This window comes from Mustela nigripes, chromosome 2 (assembly GCF_022355385.1).
Source record: "Mustela nigripes isolate SB6536 chromosome 2, MUSNIG.SB6536, whole genome shotgun sequence".
Taxonomy (NCBI): domain Eukaryota; kingdom Metazoa; phylum Chordata; class Mammalia; order Carnivora; family Mustelidae; genus Mustela; species Mustela nigripes.
Window position 1 is genome coordinate 76,658 of NC_081558.1, and position 16,767 is coordinate 93,424.

At 59.3% G+C, this 16,767-nt stretch overlaps 1 protein-coding gene across 1 annotated transcript; it reads right to left on the reverse strand.

Moving 5' to 3' along the window:
- Positions 1-2,879: 2,879 nt before the first annotated feature.
- Positions 2,880-15,078, reverse strand: SPMAP2 (sperm microtubule associated protein 2). The gene is made up of 9 exons (XM_059392602.1): positions 14,786-15,078; positions 13,652-13,765; positions 13,300-13,371; positions 12,746-12,807; positions 11,786-11,855; positions 9,685-9,802; positions 6,676-6,835; positions 3,306-3,452; positions 2,880-3,271 (listed from the first exon to the last, which is right to left on the reverse strand). Exons 1-9 carry the CDS (start codon positions 15,076-15,078, stop codon positions 3,192-3,194), a joined length of 1,116 nt encoding a protein of 371 aa, XP_059248585.1. The 3' UTR covers positions 2,880-3,191.
- Between the last annotated feature and the right edge of the window lie 1,689 nt (positions 15,079-16,767).

The following is a 16,767-nucleotide window of genomic DNA, read 5'->3' on the forward strand; positions in this document are numbered from 1 at the left end:
CCCCGGACGGCCACACCTGCGCGGGGAGCCCGGGCTTGGGGACGCAGGGCCGCGGGCGCCAGGGCCGGAGCCGGGGTGGCCGGCGGGGAGCTTCTGGAACTTTCCGCACTTCTGCCCCCGCGAGGCCCCGTCTCGTGGGCGGCTGGCGGACATGCGGCTGCGGCCGCCGGGGGCTCGGGGCCGGTCCCGCGGCCGGGGAGCATCGGAGCCCGGGCCCTCGGGCGCGGGGGTCCCTCGTCTCGCGTGTCGGCGGAAGTCGGACCGCGAGTGACCGCGCGCCTGACCGCGCGCAGACTTCAGGCTGACAAGGCCTTGAGCGTCGGGGCACAAGGTGTCCCGGGAGGGTCGCAAGGGTGGCAAAGGAAGCGAGCGCGGACGCGGGGAGGCCAGTGCGGAGGCCGGCGCCGCGGAGAGGTCAGCTGCTGACGAGGGTGGAGGGGCGCGGGCGGGAGGCGGGCCCCGGTGCCGCGGAGGTGGCCGGGCTGTGAGCCCAGGCCCCGAGGGTCCGGCTCGCGCAAATGAGTGGATTGGGGCAGGGGGAGCTCTGGAGCCTGGTCCTTCTCCCCCACGACGCCCGCGGCCGGCCGCGGGGCACAGATGCTGGGCCTGACGCAGGGTGCGAGCGTCGCCCCAGCCCCAGGGAGGGAGACCCGCGCTTGGAAGTTCTGCCCTTCGCGGTAGCTCCCCGCTGCTGCCGCCGGAGCGTCCTCGCTGGTCACACAGCCGCGGGGCCGCTCATTCAGTCAATCAGTGAACAAAGCATCTGTCCCCTCCAGTCCTCGACGAGGTGCGGGCTTGCTGGGGCCCAGCGAGGCAGGGAGATGACCAAAAGACACAAGGAGGGCGTCGAAACACGCGGCAGAAACTCGGGAAAAGGGTTTGGCTCCGCCGGGGCTAACCAGAGACGACTTCGCGGAGGGGCTCTGGGGAGACTCATCGGAGAGATGGGCAGGTGCCCTGAGGAAGAGAGGACCGATTTAAGGCCTGAAAGTCTCGCTCCACAGACTGTTACAGGATGGAAATGAGACGCTGACCCAGTGAGCAAAGACGAGCTTCGTAGTGAGGGGCACGTGGACACCCTGTCCCTCCCAACAAGATGCCCGGAGAAGGACACTGCACCACTTAATCTGGCCAGGAATGCACAGCCTGTATCTGTATTTGAGAAAACTGCAGACAAACCCCCAATCAGGAACAAAGAAGAACTGTATTCTTCAGAAATATTAATGCTGTTAAAAGTCAGCCTTTGAGACAAAACAGCTCCCGGATCTAGCAGTGCGGAGGGAGAGGCTATAAGGACCATTATGGGGTCAGCTGACAAAACTGGAATCCCCGGCCGCCTAGGGGCTCCGGTGGTTGAGCCTCTGCCTTCAGCTCAGGGTCCTAGGGTGGAGCCCCTCATCGGGCTCTTTGCTTGGTGGGGAGCCTGCTTCTCCCTCTCCCTCCGCTTGTCTCTCCCCCTGCTTGGGTGCTCTCTCTCTCCGGCAAATAAATAAATAACATCTTTAAAAAGTTAAATTTAAAAAACTGGGATTCAGATGTGGATTAGATAAATGTATTATATCCATGTCAAGTTTACTGAAATTGATGACTGGCCTGTGGTTCTGTCAAAGACTTACACTGATATATTTAGGGGTTGATACAGACTGGATGTGTCCCCCCAGAATTCGTGTACTGAAACCTCGTCCCCTATATGACCATATTTGGCAGTGGGACCTTCAGGAGGTCATGAGGTGAAACCCACAGGAGTGGGACACGCAACCTTGGAACAGAGACCGCAGGCAGCGCGCGTGCCCCTCTGCCCACAAGCCAGGAGTGGGACACGGACCTTGGAACAGAGACCACAGGCAGCGCGCGTGCCCCTCTGCCCACGAGCCGGCCGTGGAAAGACAGTCAAGTTCTCGCCAGACACCAAGTGTGCAAGCACTTTGATCTGGGGCTTCCCAGCCTCTGGAACCATGAAAAATGCATTTCCTGTTGTTTATAAGCCACCTGGCCCGGGGCACTTTCCACAGTGCATCCCAAAGCGTAATCTGTAGGTACAAAACATGTGTGGGAAGCGAAGGGTAAAGCCAATGGGCGAAATGTTCAGTCCGAGTCTGGGAAAGGGCGCGGGAGGTTTCTTTCTCCTGTAAACCGGAATGGGCTTCAAAATAAAAAGTAAAAGAAACAGGGGCGCCTGGGTGGCTCAGTTGGTTAAGCGGCTGCCTTCGGCTCAGGTCATGATCCCAGCGTCCTGGGATCGGGTCCCACATCGGGCTCCGTGCTCGGTGGGGAGCCTGCTTCTCCCTCTGCCTCTGCTGCCACTCTGCCTGCCTGTGCTCGCTCGCTCTCTCTCTCTCTGGCAAATAAATAAATAAAATCTTTTTTAAAAATAAATAAATAAAAAGTAAAAGAAATAAAGCTAAGAACATAAAAAGCAGTGTCCTCAGCCGAGTCTTAAAGGAGGAGAGGGAGACCGGGAGGGGACCCCGGGCAGCAGGGACAGCCAAGGAAGGGGCCTGCGGGCCTGAGGGGTGTGGGCGCCTGGGCCCGTGAAGCCTCTCTTGGGTCTCATCTGCCCAAGTCTGATGGGGAGTGTGCGGCGCCCCGGATCCGACAGGGGCCCCTGAGGGCCTGGGTTCTGGGCCACCCCGCCAGCGCAGCCTCCGACACCAGCCAGCCTGCCCGCGCTGGGGTTTTAAGACTTCCGAGCCCAGAACTGTGAGACAATCGGTGTGAGGGGTCCTCTGCACCAGCAGCCGTGGGAGGCGCGGATGACGCGCTCTCCCCAGCTCTTTGAGCTTCAGTGTCCCCCTCCGTAAAGTGGGCGCAGCTACGGACGCCTCGCCGGCTCACTGTAAAGACCAAGAACTCATGCAATAGGCATCAGCTGGTTTTATTACAGAGGTCACTCGGTCTGAGGTGCAGAGGACACCCAGGATGTCGTCGGAGAAGCACGTATGGACACAGGAGACTCAGAAGGAAAGTTCTGGAGTCGAGGGAGGCGGAAGTCGGGCATCTGAGGGGTGGGAGAGACCCGGAAACAGTGATCTGGGAAATAACAGGCCCGTGCGCACCACAGGTCGGATGCAAACATCATTATTATTTTCCTCCTCTTCCTCCACTTGGGCCTCCCACCTTCAGGCCAAAACACTCAGAGCCGACCACACACAGGGTTACGATGCACTTGGGTGTTTACTGCGAATGGGGTCTCAGAGGCCAGGCCTGGGTCGCTCACGCTTTCTTGGTGACGCTCTTGGGGGTGGCAAGCTCATACAGGCGAGGGGACGCCCGAGCCACCAGGCACGCCGGGGAAATATGATAGGGGTCGTAGCCCTGGTTGAGGTCCTTGCGCACTTTGGGCTTGGCCAGGGAGATGATCCGGGGACTGGCCACTGCCTTCTTGGTGACGTCCAGCACCTCCCAGCGCGGATCTCGGTCAGGAACACACTGGTTGGACTGGGCCTTGGGTGCTGGAGAGGGCAGGAGAGTGGGGGACCGCATCAGTCGCTGGGGCCTCAGACGTGTGGCTGCCCAGGCCTATGGAGGTCAAAGCTCCCAGGTCCAGTGGGGTGCCCACTCGCGGGAGGATGGAGACCCACACATGGTCCCCCACGCGCGGGAGCGTCCCCGGCTGCGGACAAGAGCGAGGCCCCCACATGTGGCCCTGGGGACGGACCCCCAGCCCACGACACTCAGGGAGGGAACCAGACACAGGCGGCCACACGGGGTGTGAGTCCACTCGTGTGACACGCCCAGACCTCCTCCACGGTCGGGAAGGGGGCTCGTGGGGGTGGGGCTGGGGAGGGGGAGCCGAGGAGGGATGACCTATGGAGAACGGGGGTGGGGTTTCTTTTCAGGGAGATGAAAGCTCTAAAACTGCTCGTGGTGACGGGAGCAAGCCCGGTGAATGGAATGAGAACCACCACACTGTGGACGCCATTCTCTTACTGTACCGTACACCTTAAAGGGGTGAATTGTAAACAAAAGGCTCTTTCCAGTGGCCGCAGGTCCCAGACAGGGGACACAGAGGGTTCAGTCCGTGGCCGAGGCCTGATCCGCCCCATCGCTCCTCCCTTCCCTGTTCAAAAGCTACAGCGGGGAGGGGCGAGCGGATGGGTGTGGGAGGCACGTCCTCTCCTGGGCTGGGACTACGGGGCAGCGCCCAGGCCGGGGCCCCTCCAGGACTCGGTGCCCACTTCTTGGTTGAGGCTGTCCTGGCTCCTCTGGGCCCAGCTTTCTGTACCGGGTGGCATGTCTCCCCCCAGCCACGTGGGATGAGAGGACCTGATATGGGCTGGAGTTTTATTTGATTCAGTTTTAATGAAATTGATTAACTCATTCAGATCTACCGATGGATTGGTTTTAATGTCATTGAAATAGCCGCACGGGCCCAGTGGCTACTGTTGGGGACTGACCGCTCTCGGGAACAGAGGCCTGCGGCTCAGCCAGGCTCCCTCTTCTCACTGCTGGCACCCCCAGGCCGCTTATGCTGGTCTGCCCCTCCTCTGCTACCCCCACAACCTCCTGGCAGCACGTGGCCTGTCTGGGGACTGAAGACGGTTAGACAGCAGTGGTCACTGCCTTGGCCTTCAGGCTCTGGGAGCTTCCGGACCCGGGGGATGGAGGGAAGCTACAGTCTTCTTTCCAAGCCCCCTTTGTCCGGAGCTTCTGTGCAGACAGAAAAGGCTGCTCCCCTTCTCAGCAGTAAGCCCTCAGTGGAGAGACCCCAGAGGGAGGGAGACAGGGTCCCTCTCACCAGGCAGGCACCCATCTACGCAGGGCCTGGGGAAGGAAGCCATCAGGGATGGACAGAGATGTGAGGTGACATGCCCAAAGAGAAGTGGCCAAGCGGGAGGGTGGCCCCTTGGGGCAGGAGGACCACGCCCTGACTCCCGACTTCTTTGACTTGCTCCAAGAATTCAGCAGCACTCCCACCATCGTGACACCTGGCTTTAAACCTCTGCCAAGGACAGGACGCCTGTGGGCACAGTCCATTAAGCACTGACTCTCGGTTTAGGTTTGGGCCGTGATCTCAGGGTCCCGAGACCGAGCCCGGTGTCGGGCTCCATGCTCAGAGTGGAGTCTGTCTGCGATTCTCTCTTTCTCAACTAGATTAATTAAAAAAAAAAAAAAAAAAAACCACTGTGCCAATAACGACTTAACAGCAGGGTGGTAACAGTCCCCCACCCCCAGCACACTGTGGATACACGCCGCGCGGCGAGCACCGTGGACTGGACCCTTCCCACGCCTGCACAGCCTCCCGTGGGCTGTCTCTCCTGAAAGCGGTGGCCACGGCCACAGGGCACAAGCCTCCTGTGTGAGGGAGACCACCTCACAGCGCCCTGACAAGCACAGTCTAGGCATGTCTAGGTTCGTGTACATCTGGGGCACGAGACACGCATGCGTGTGTGTCCGATGTGTGAGTGTGAGAGGGACATGACGGCCCGATGCAGACGCACATGTGTGCTCCGTGCTTCCTTCCACTCAACGCTTCGTCGGGGAAGGTTAGGGAGACAGGTAAGTGAGCAAACAAACCAAGGATCCCATAAGCACAGTTTAAAGAAGAGACACCGGGAAGAGGTTATTGTGCCCTGTGCCCGACGAAGGGCCTCCAACACTTGGGGCCTGGCACATCTCTCTCTCTCTCTCTCTCACACACACACACACACACACACACACACACACAAGAAGCAGACCCAGAAATGCATCCCCGTAGGGCATGTTAGCAGGGGCAGGTGCTCTGAGGAAGGAGCAGGAACAGTAATGCGGCTCACAGGTGCCCGGAGGTGGGCAAAGGCTGCAGAGTGAAATAGGGCACGGAGGGGCCTCGCCAAGGGGGCAGAGGACGGAGCTGGTGTCTGGGGAGTGCATTCCAGGCCATGGGAAGGGCTGGTGGGGAGGCCCAAACAGAAGGTCAAGGTGGCCAGGGCACAAACCACCTGGTCCCATGGGCCACGTGAGAGGCAGGAGCCCGGGGGGGTGGGTCATGAGCAGAGGAGGGGGAATCTGGGCTGTGCGCAGCAGGACGCCTCTGATGGCTCCACGGGGACAGGTGAAGGTGGTGCCGGGATCAGGGCAGAGGTCACAGCTCAGCTCTGGTCCAGGGACAGATGATGGGCCCCAGGGGACTGCGGGGGAGGGGGGCAGCGGCAGGTGCACCCCAAAGGCACAGGCCATAGGGGTCCCTCATACGTGAAGGGCGCGACAGGAATGCCGGACTGGGGAGCGTCGGCACACAGACCCAGGGCCCCAGGACTTGGCGGATCTGTGTACACACGGTGTGTGCCTGCCCAGAAGGGAGCACACCTCGCTGCATGGTCTCTGGGCCAGACCCCCCTTCCCGTGCCCTTCCCTGCTGCCCAAGTCTCTACCGTCGGTGCGTCACTTTCATCACAGTCGTTTTAAAGGAAGGGGAAGCAGGTCAATGCCGCGTTCAGGCTGCCCTCTTAGGTCCCTCAGGACCTCTTGGCTCGGCCCCCGGGGCTGCAGCCTGGCCCCCACCCCACCTTGCTCTCCAGCACTCACATGCCCTAGCCGGGAGATGCACTCACACCACTCCCCTGTCGGCTCTGCTCGCCAGGAACGGCCCCCTTGGCTCCAGGTCTTTCAGCTGTATCCCAGCCCGCGACCCGTGGCCAGTGGGGGAGGACACAAGAGCCTACTGAGTACCCACACCCCAAAGGAACTACTCACTGGCTAAGTGAAGGAGACGATTGTAATCGGACACGTGCGGCTTGGGTTTGGGCATGGGGTCCCACTCTTCCAACAGGGTGGCTGGGGACCTGGGCTCTGCCAGCTGTAGGATCCTCGGGCTGGGGATGGCCATCTGGGCTGCCCTGGAGACCTGGGACACCTGGAAACAATTGCAGGGAAAGCGTACTACCGTCCATGATTCCTCATAGGCGCCTGGATTAGAAAGACCCCATAAGCAACAGTAAGAGACACAGGACTCACTGCGAAGAAGTTAGTTTGCTATGGGTTCAGCAAAGGATTAATAGCTGTCATATAGAAAGAGTTCTTCTAAGTCAATAACCCAAAAGCCATAGGAAAGTAAACCTAAAGGATCAATAATCCTCTGTTGACCAGGGAAATATATATCAAAATGACAAAATATCACTCCATGCCAACAAATCTGGCAAAAATGGAAAAGTTTGAAAAAAGATCAAGCCCTGGCAAGAACATGGGAAGAGAGACAAGCCTCCTGCATGACAGGCAGGAGAGTAAATTAGCACAAACACATTGGAAAGCACTTGTCCTCAAGCTGGATAGGTGGACACTTGAAGACCACCATATAGAGAAGCCCCCGGCCCTGAAGCAGAAGGAAATGACAGCACTGACAGTCACTGTCACTTGACTATCATGGCAAAGGCTTGGACACAGCCAGGCTGTCTGTCCGGCAGGGACTGGGGAGACCAGTCCCAGCATATTCGCCTGGTGGGATGCAGTCCAGTCGGGAAAATACTGCTTCTCTAGGTATCACATGCAGTGCTCGAGAACTCAGATACTGAGAGAATTCATGCCACGTGTGCGTAGTAAAGACACAAAATGCTATGATTATAGTTGGTGGCTCTAGATACTAATAAAGCTTAAAGTGATGGCAATGAGGCCAAGCTACTCAAGACGGGGAGGGGAGCCCTCGTGACATCTCACTGAGCAATGGGACCCACTTGCTCCATGGATAACTGCTTCGTGCTCTCTGGAGAACGCAGGCACTGCCGAAATTGTCTGCTCCGATGCCTGCGCCAAAGGCAACACCTGGACAGAGCTCTGTCGGCGGCCTGCTGATCATCGTGGCCCCAGCCTAGGAAAGTGCAGCCAAGACCCACTCTTCCCTGGCTGCGCCCTCTGTGCCCTGTGTCCTGTCCACCTTCTTTCCCTGGGCCGCCCGCCCTCCGCGCGTGCCAGCAGGCCTCCTGGAGATGAATCGCCGCGGGCAGAGTCACATTCTCAACGTCTGGCACTGTGACGAGGAGAGGAGGAGCTGGCCGTTCCGATGCTTCTGGAGAGGGAAGGAGGGAGCCAGGCTAGATGTTGAAATGCTTTATTCCTTCAAGAGGAGGAGCCCGTCTGCAGCCCGTGGAGATGCTGGGGGAGGTCCAGGGCCATGACGGGTGCCGGTGTGTTTGCAACGTTTCCAGTCGGAAGAACTCTGCACAGCAGTTTTAGCGGGAGGCTTCTTGGAAGCAGGGCTTGGCTGAGATGACCTCCAGGCGTCAGTCTGAACTGTGAGTCCCTTTCCTCTAAAATTGTCTTCCCTAAAAACCACAGGTGCTTCTCTTATCCGAGACCTCCTGGTGTCTATAAGGTCCCGCGCCGCTCAGCCCTGCATTTCCACCTTCCTTCTCCTCGCTCCTTCTTTCCCTCCCGCCGCTGACGGGCTCGGCCTCGACCCCTGGGGCGGACGTGAGCCTGAAGGGCTGGGCGGGCAGGTAAGCATTCACCTGTCCATGCTTTCGGCTAATACTGACGGCCGCCCTGTGCTTCGCACAGGGTAGGACAAGCTCAAGAATATTGCCACAGAGCAAGAAAGACGCGGTCCCCGTCCTCGGGCTGCGCCCAGTCTCGGGGAGCATGGACTGTCCGTCCAGAAACGGTGCTGCGGCTGGGGAAGGGAAAGGAGCATGCAGGGTTGGGAGGCTGCGCACGGGACCCCCACCGGCCTGGCGGGCAGAGGAGGGTCGGGCAAGGGGAGGAGGGCGCTCGAGTGCAAGGGGCTGGACGGAGCGGGGAGAGGCGTTCCAGGGAGCGGGCCCTGCGTGGGCAAAGGCCTGGAGGCTCTTCGAAGGACCCACGTGTAGCCCAGCAAAGCAGGTCGGCGGAGGAGGAGAGGTCAGAGTCTTCAGTTCTTGGCTTGGGAATCTGGACCTTCCCAGGGACTGGGAACCACGGAAGGTTTTCGCGCACAGGAGGGAGGAAGCCAAGGGGCTTGAACTGGCAAAGGCAAGGCAAGGCGGAGAGCCCGGCAGACAGCAGACGCCCCTCCAGGAAGGGGAGGGACAAGCCGAGGACAGCGCCCCCCTTTGGATCCCGATTCACCTAAACTGGCCATGAAAGGCTTCTGGAGGGACAGCTGGGGAAAGGGAGCACAGGCTGGGTATTTGGTATTCAAGTGTTCGTGTCACAGGCTTTAGTGTGGTTGCTGATATTATGGATGTCAGTTAAAAATGCGTCCTGAGTGGTTAGAAGAGAAGTGGTGTGAGGTCTGGATTGACTTTTAAAAACTTTTGAAGCGGGGGTTCTAGGAAACAGCCATGTGAAAAACCCCGTCAACGTATTTAGTGCAGACTAAAACCACAACGAGATGCCGGCTTCGCAGCAGCCTTATTCGTAAGACCCAAAACCTGGAAACAACTCCAGCGTCCTTCAGGGGCTGAGCGGTCCCCCCGTGACCCAGCAGTGCCCCAAAGGCATGGCTGCTGAGATGCTCGAGAATCTGACCCTTCTCAGGCACCCAGGAAACGGGAACACGTGGGAACGGGGACCCGACACGGTCGTCCGGAGCCTGGGCGGGGAGCTCTGAAACGGGCAGGGAAGGGGGGTTCTCTGAGCGGCTTCAAGGCGGTGTGGAGAGGAAATCCAGCTCCATCCCCAGCAGACAGACCCCCTGACTCCTCACTCGAAGAGCTGCAATGCGTCCACAGCCCCGGAGTCTGTACCCTCCGAAGCCACCCCCAGGGGAGCAGAGGCCAGCAAGGCACCTACCTCAGACATGTTTATGCTCCAAATGTTATTCCGGATCCTCGGGGCGGCCAGTTCCCTCAGGCGACTGGAAGCGTGGTGCTCCAGGGAAGACCGGGGAATAGGCCAGATGGGGGTGATCCTAGGGGACAGCCACAGTTGACATGGCAGCTCAGCTGGGGTGTGGCTGTCTCCTGCCTATGTCGTGTTCTCTCAGCCCATCTCGGAGTCCAGGGCCTGGGACGGTGGAGTGTTTTGAAAACACCTCCAGGAAGGGGTTCAGGTAAGAGTCCCTGAAAGAGAGCCCCTCGAGGACAGAGCTACCCTCTCCCAAGGTTGTCCCAGCTCAGGGTGCAAAGGCTATCTTCCTGTTCGGTGCTTCCCTGTCCCCCTCCGTGGTGACAGTGGCTCCCAGGGCCTCTCGTCCACACCCCTTTGGGACCGGGGTCAGGATTGGACGTAAGGGTTAAGAGGGTGCGTGCCAGCGTCTCCTGAAAGCAGATGCCATGTCTCCCTCTGCCCATGAAAGAGAGCCACGTTTCACTGATCTGAGGTAGAAGTTCCTATTTTCACAACTCTGAGGTTGGAATGCAGCTTGTAAGCGCTGTCAGCCGAATGTCAGAGGTCTCATGGCCACCCTCGCCTGCGCGCACTCTGGGGTGCGTGTTGGCACTGAAATGGCCTCAGCTGAATCTGATGCATTCTTGGATCTATAGATGTCAGTCTGACAGCAGTTCCTGGACCTACGGACGTCAGTCTGACGGCAGTTACTGTCTACAGATACCAGTCTGATGGCAGTTCCTGGACCTACGGACGTCAGTCTGGTGGAGGTTCCTGGATCTACGGACGTAAGTCTGACTGTAGTTCTCAGGCCTACAGATGGACGTCAGTCTGACGGCAGTTCCTATCTACAGACGTCAGTCTGAATGCAGTCACTGGACCTACAGACATCACTTTGACGGCAGCTACCGGACCTACGGACATCAGTCTGACGGCAGCTCCCAGATCTATGGATATCAGTCTGACAGCAGTCCCCGGACCTGGGGACGTCAGTCTGACAGCAGTCCCCAGACCTGGGGACGTCAGTCTGACAGTAGCTCCCAGATCTGGGGACATCAGCCTGACGGCAGCTCCCAGACCTGGGGACGTCAGTCTGACGGCAGTCCCTGGATCTTCGGATGTCAGTCTGACGGCAGTCCCCAGACCTACAGACGTCAGTCTGAGAGCAGCTCCCAGACCTATGGATGTCAGTCCAACAGCAGCTCCCGGATCTGTGGATGTCAGTCTGACAGCAGTTCCTGGACATACGGACACAAGTCTGAATGCAGTTGCTGGACCTACGGACGTCAGTCTGACAGCAGTCCCCAGACCTACGGACGTCAGTCTGACGGCAGTCGCAGACCTACAGACATCAGTCTGATGGCAGCTCCCGGGTCTGCGGATGTCAGTCTGACAGCAGTTCCTGGATGTACAGACGTTAAGTCTGAGTGCAGTTCCTGGACCTACGGACACAGTCTAACTGCAGTTTAAGTCATCTTCAGATTGCACAATGACTCAAGAATGAAAGGAAAAGTCCCCGTCCCAAAGACAGACAAGGAAAACAGTGTGAGGGGACTCGCCAGCGTCTGAGTCAAGACATGATTCGAAACACTCAGACACAGTTTAGCTACGTATCCGGCTATGATTATTATGGGCAATTAAAATCTGTGTCTAAATAACTCTATGGATCGCTATTTACAAGCAGGAAAGTTCAAAGTGATAAGAAGGTATTGTGTTACAAGTTGTATATAAAGTAAGGTCTTAGGATTGCTGGCTTTTTAGGGCCAACAAAATCCAGAATGGTGGTCAGTAACATTTACTGAGCACCTGCTAGGTCCGGCACTGTGCTAAGTTCCTTCTGAGTGTGATCTCCACCTCCACGCACCCCACAGGGGGAGCTGGAGCTCACAGGGCCGAGGGCCTGCCCACAGGCATCCGGTCGGGGAGTAGCCCAGCCCAGCTGGAGGTCAGCTCATCTACTCCCAGGGCCTGGACTCTCCCCAGGCCACCCTCTGTCAAGGGATGGCAGGTGAGGTTTTCTGCCAGCTCCGCCTTCGGAGTGCCTGCCCAGGACTCCTTCCTTTACCTGTTGTTGTTGTAATACTCCGAGTAGAACCTTTTAGGTCGAGCCAGTTCCTCCACTCGACGGGACACCTCTACACGAAACAGGAAACAGCCCCGGCTGAAAAACCTGCCCACCAAAGGGGTTTCCTTCTGCCTAAATTCAGGGCTCCACTAACTACAGTGAGAGCCCCGGTGTGAGGCACTGAGGGCCTAGAGTGCTGAGCACCTGTCACCTTACAGAGGAGTGACTTTCGCTATCCCCACTCTGGGGACACTGGTCTCAGGGGGCCTGAAGTCCCTGACTCAGGGCGCACAGGGCAGGAGCGGCCGGGCTGGAATAGGATCTCAGGCCCATCAGATCCTCAAGAGAACTCAGTGTGGCTCCAAGAACCCACTGGTTGGGAGAGCAGATTTTGGCCTGCAGTTAGTACACGCCTAGGGTTTACAGGGGCTTAGAGTCCACTCTGAGGAAGGTCTAAAACCCCCACAAGAAAACCTGCCCTATTACTTCTCTCCAGGAAGAGATTTCTTGAAACGTTTTATTTGAAGGAATCCACTGCTCTCAAAAAGTGTAGAAACCATCGCAGAAGGGAAGACAAAGAGTCATCTAATCAACGATAAATAATAGCATACTAACCCCCACCTTGGCTGTAGTGCTGATCGGATTTCCCCAGGAGAGTGTGTCCCACAACCCTCACCCCAGGACAAGCATCTGGCGTTTCTGGCTCCTCGGGAGACAGAGGCCAGAGATAAGAGATCTGGGAGATGGGGGTTGGGGGAGCAGCAGCAGGGAATCCTGGTGAGGCTAGAGCTAGGGGAGACCCCAGCTTGATCTCCTCGGTTGGATCTGGGGCACCGATCGGAGTGGAACGGGGTCACCCAGCACCAGAGCTGGGACGAGGGCAAGGGCCACCTCCCGCCCACCCCGGAGCTAGGCAACCCCTTGATAGAGAAGTGGGGCTGGTGGGTGGGCGCCACCTACCCGGCACTGTGATGGTGAGGGTGGTGTCTTCGAGAAACCTCTCCGTCCAGTACACAGAAGGCCTGGAACACACCAAGCAGTGGCTCAGGGTCAAGGCAGCTGGGGCACAGGAAGCCTGTGCCCTGCTCTGAAACAGAGCTCAGGGCACCTTACAAACGCAGACCTACTCCGGAGGGAGACAGTGAGGCAGGGGCAGGGCAGCTGCGGAAGGAGGAAGGAGAGCCCTGGAGAGTACGCGGAGGGCTGGGTCAGAGGGGCGTGTGAGGAAACGCGGACGGTTTTGAGCAGGGCTGAGGTTCAGAGAGGGGGGAGCTGGGGGAAAAGGCACAGCTAAGAGCAGGACCCGAGGTCCTAGCGCGGGAGCAGACCCACTCCTCAGCTGGGTGGGCGACGGCCAGAGCACCAGGGTCCACCCTGGGAAAGCGTCGCAAGGCCAGGAGGTCCCTCGTCAGAGGGCAGCCCTTTCTCCCAGTCCTTGGCCCTGGCGAGGGGGAGGGATCCCCTGGGGTGTGCCCCCACCGTGGCAGGAGATGGAGGGGCCCCCTGGGACTTACCAGTAGACACAGAACTGCAAGTTCCTCTTGCACGGGGACACCCAGGCATAGCCCTTACAGCAGCACCCCATCCTGCGATGAGACAGGCCCGAGCCCCTGACTTTGCTCTGTGGCCCCGTTTGCTCAAAGGCCTCAGTGTCTTTCACCGGCACCCAGAAGCCACCCCAGGGCCGCCTCTGGAACCCTGACTTCTCACCTCCCTCTGTAGCTGCCCCCAGCTCACAGTGTGGGTGACAGATGGGACAAGGGAGCCGAACAGTGGGGAGTGGGGGACACGGACAGACCCCCAGGGGCCGCCCTCCTCCCCAGGGGCCCCACCCCAGCCTCCAGCGACGCCACCCACAGGCCTCACCTGTCTTTCAAGACTTGCCAGTTGGTCTTGGGCTTTGCCAGCTCCAAGAGCCTCCTCCTCTTCCTGCCTCCGATGGAGGAGATGCTGGGGAACTTCTGGGAGGTGGACAGCCGGCTTTGGGAGAGGTGAGTGGGTCAGGGCCCCGCCCAGTGAAAAGGGGCCTCTCGGGGGCGCCGTCTGGCATGGCGGGCCCCTGAGTGGAAGTCCCAGCTCCGAAGCAGATGGTCACCACTGTGTGGCCTCTGCAAAGATGGGGAGACCTGCTCCCCACACACCAGCTACCGCAGATGGCTAAAGCAGACTCAATCTCACGAGCAGGTGTTAAGTGCCAGCTGTGTGCCAGAGCCTGGGGTTGAGACACCTGCCGGCCACCTCGCAGGTTCCCTCTGCCGCCACTGCCCAGGCCCCTCTCGCTGGCCAGTGCTTTTTCCCCCACAGCGGAGGGTGCTGGCCACCACCCGCCACACTGATCATGCGTGTGTGTGAGACACAGGCTCTGTGTGTGTGTGTGGGGGGGGGTTCCTCTGCAGTGTGGGGGGAGGGGCCAACGGGGAAAGGCTCTTCTGCCGAAACTGACCAAGTGAACCCCGAGGGTGGACCCAGTGTGGGGTGGGCAGGACAGACACGGTTCCAGTGGAGGAACCCAGCTCAGGGGCCCGCAGGGGAGTGAGAGCACCTGCTTCCCCAGGACTGCCCGGTTACCCCCAGGTCCATCGACCATCACCGGTTCCCTCCAGGCCCAGGGCCTGTCGGCCAGGCCGCCTCAGACGCCTGGGGGAATCTGAGGGACTTGGGACGGTTTGGGCTTTGAGTTGGAAGCTTCTCCCGTTTGTCTTTCTCTCCAAGGGCCTCCCGTCCTGACTTCCCGGCTCTGGCATCTGAACCCTGCCTGCCCAGCTCCCCAAATCGGTGCCTCTGGAAGGTTTCCAGTCCTGACCCCCACGCCCTGGACAGAGCTGTATTTGCCCACTTCTGCCTTAGAGGCCAGCGAGGGGCTGCCCTCTCCTCCTGCACAGCCCACACTCGGGGCACCCCAGTCCCTCACAAGGACACACGGGGCCACGCACACCCCCGGGGCCATGCTGGGATCGCTGCTCTCCCCCCACAGCCCCCGCCCCAGCTGGGCAGACCCACCTCATCTCAGAGATGCCCTCGTCCAAGTCCTTCTCCGGACCCCCGTCCAGGGGCACGAGGGCCACATCTTGCTTCTGGGGGCTAGGGACTTCTCCCCCAGTCGCCTCCTCTGGAAGAGCCTCCTCCTCCTGGTCTTCAAATCTCAGCTTCCCGGCATCTGTGGCCCGTCGGCTCCCAGACACCATGTCCTGGGCGCCCGTGCCCAGGACACCATTGTACTGTCCCCTGTGGGGGCCACCTTCGGCCTCCGAGCTGTGGTGGTGGTTAAGTGAACTCTGCCTCAGGTCCCCCATGCACTGGGCCCTCTGCCGCCCTACAGCCTTGCTCCCCAAACACCCAAGTGTGTCAGTGGTCACCCGGCGACAGGAGAATGGCCGCCGCATTCCGGCCGTCCACATTCCACTCCCAGCGTGGCCACACGTGCCACCACTCGGACAATACGGCAGGACCTCGCAGGGGCCGCTCACCCACCCGACCTGAGCCCCTAGCGCTGGCTTTTCCTGGCTAATCCAGGACCACTGCCCAGTGCCATCCCACACTTGTTCTTAGTAAGACCCCGTTAGTGCCCAGGTCAGGGAGCCAGTGCTGGCAACCGGACCTGCCCAGCTGGGTTAGGAGTGAGACCTGAGGGGGAAGCTGCAGGGGCCTTCTAGCAATGGTTTCCTCGCCCCCAAACGACCCCTGAGGAAGAGCGCCCACCTCTTCTTCCTGGCTGTCCTGGGGACTGTCTGTAACGTCTAGAGCACAGGCAGCCTCCCTCTGACCATGAGACCACCTGGGAGCCTGAGGACAGTGAGCTGCAGGGTTTGGTGGTGTGGCTGAGCCCCCGACCTTGCCAGCTGGGGAGCCTGCTCTGTGTCTGGGCTCCCTGTCACTGGACAGTGGATCCTCTCAGCTCCGAGCTGTAGCTGGGCTTCCTGGGCCTCCCAGCCAAAAGCACCCAAACAGATGCACAGTCTTCTAGCTCCAGCCTTTCGAGAAACTACTTCACCGACAGCTGGTGTTCAAAACAGGCTTTCCTACCTTGTCAGAGCAAAGCAGTCGTTACCATAATCGAAGTGTTCTCATGGGCCCCAACCCACAGCCTAGGCTCCAGCTTTGGAAAAGTCCCCATAGGCCATCAGAGCGGCTGCCTCATGGTCTCTGCCAGGCCACAGTCCTGCCTATCGTGACTTTCCCTTTCTCTGCTTGGCTGTTTCCTGCTCATTGTTGAAGACGCACCCTGGCCCAGCTCTGCGCCCCAGGTCCTGCTCTGTTCCCGCAGCCCAGGCTGGTCATCCCCAGGGCCCGGGGGAACCCTCCCTGTGCAAAGTCCTATCCAGTTCTCCGTCCGGCCTCCCTAATGCCTTGCTCCACCATCACCACGGTCAGGAAAGGGAGGGAAGGAAGGAGTCTCTTGGATGAACCCAAGAGAAAAGCTTTTGATGGCATCTGGTTCAACCTGGGAGACCCTTGCCAAATCTCCTTTAGTGGCCTGAAGTGCCCCACACCCATCCCCTTGCACTCGGCGATTAATTTTTCCCTCTTAGTTAAATCCAGCCAAGATCCACGGGCCCCTCTCACAAAAGATAAAGCCCACCCTGCTGAAGCCAAGGCACCTGCCGTCGTGGCCGCGTCCTACAGGAGGTCTCTGTCCCAACATGAGTCCCTTTGAGGGAGGCGGCTGTGGGACGGGCTAACTAGGCGAAGGGGATTCAAGGTGCAAACGCCCAGTTATAAGGAAGTCACAGAGATGAAAAGGGCAGCGTGGGGAATATGATGATATCGCCCACCATTGTCCCGGTGACGTATGGACGGTGGGATCACTGTGCTGTACACCTGAAGCCAACACAACACTGAGCGTCGACGACACTGCAGTAAGAAAAATTATTTTGGGGGGTGCACTTCCTGCTAGAGACAGTGCATCAAACCTGCTTGGCATGAGGTCAAGCCTGAGTCTGCCACATCTGGCATCCACGAGCCCCATGAAGGGCAGGCCGTTG

What these genes read in the sequence shown, in the direction of transcription:
- SPMAP2 (XM_059392602.1), bottom strand. Translation starts at nt 15,078, where the DNA reads ATGGGGGACCTGAGGCAGAGTTCACTTAACCACCACCACAGCTCGGAG. An exon ending in CCTCACCATCACAGTGCCGG is followed by an intron (nt 11,856 to 12,745) that starts GTAGGTGGCGCC and finishes TGTTTCGTGTAG; the next exon opens with AGGTGTCCCGTCGAGTGGAG. An exon ending in GAGTATTACAACAACAACAG is followed by an intron (nt 9,803 to 11,785) that starts GTAAAGGAAGGA and finishes GCTGTCCCCTAG; the next exon opens with GATCACCCCCATCTGGCCTA.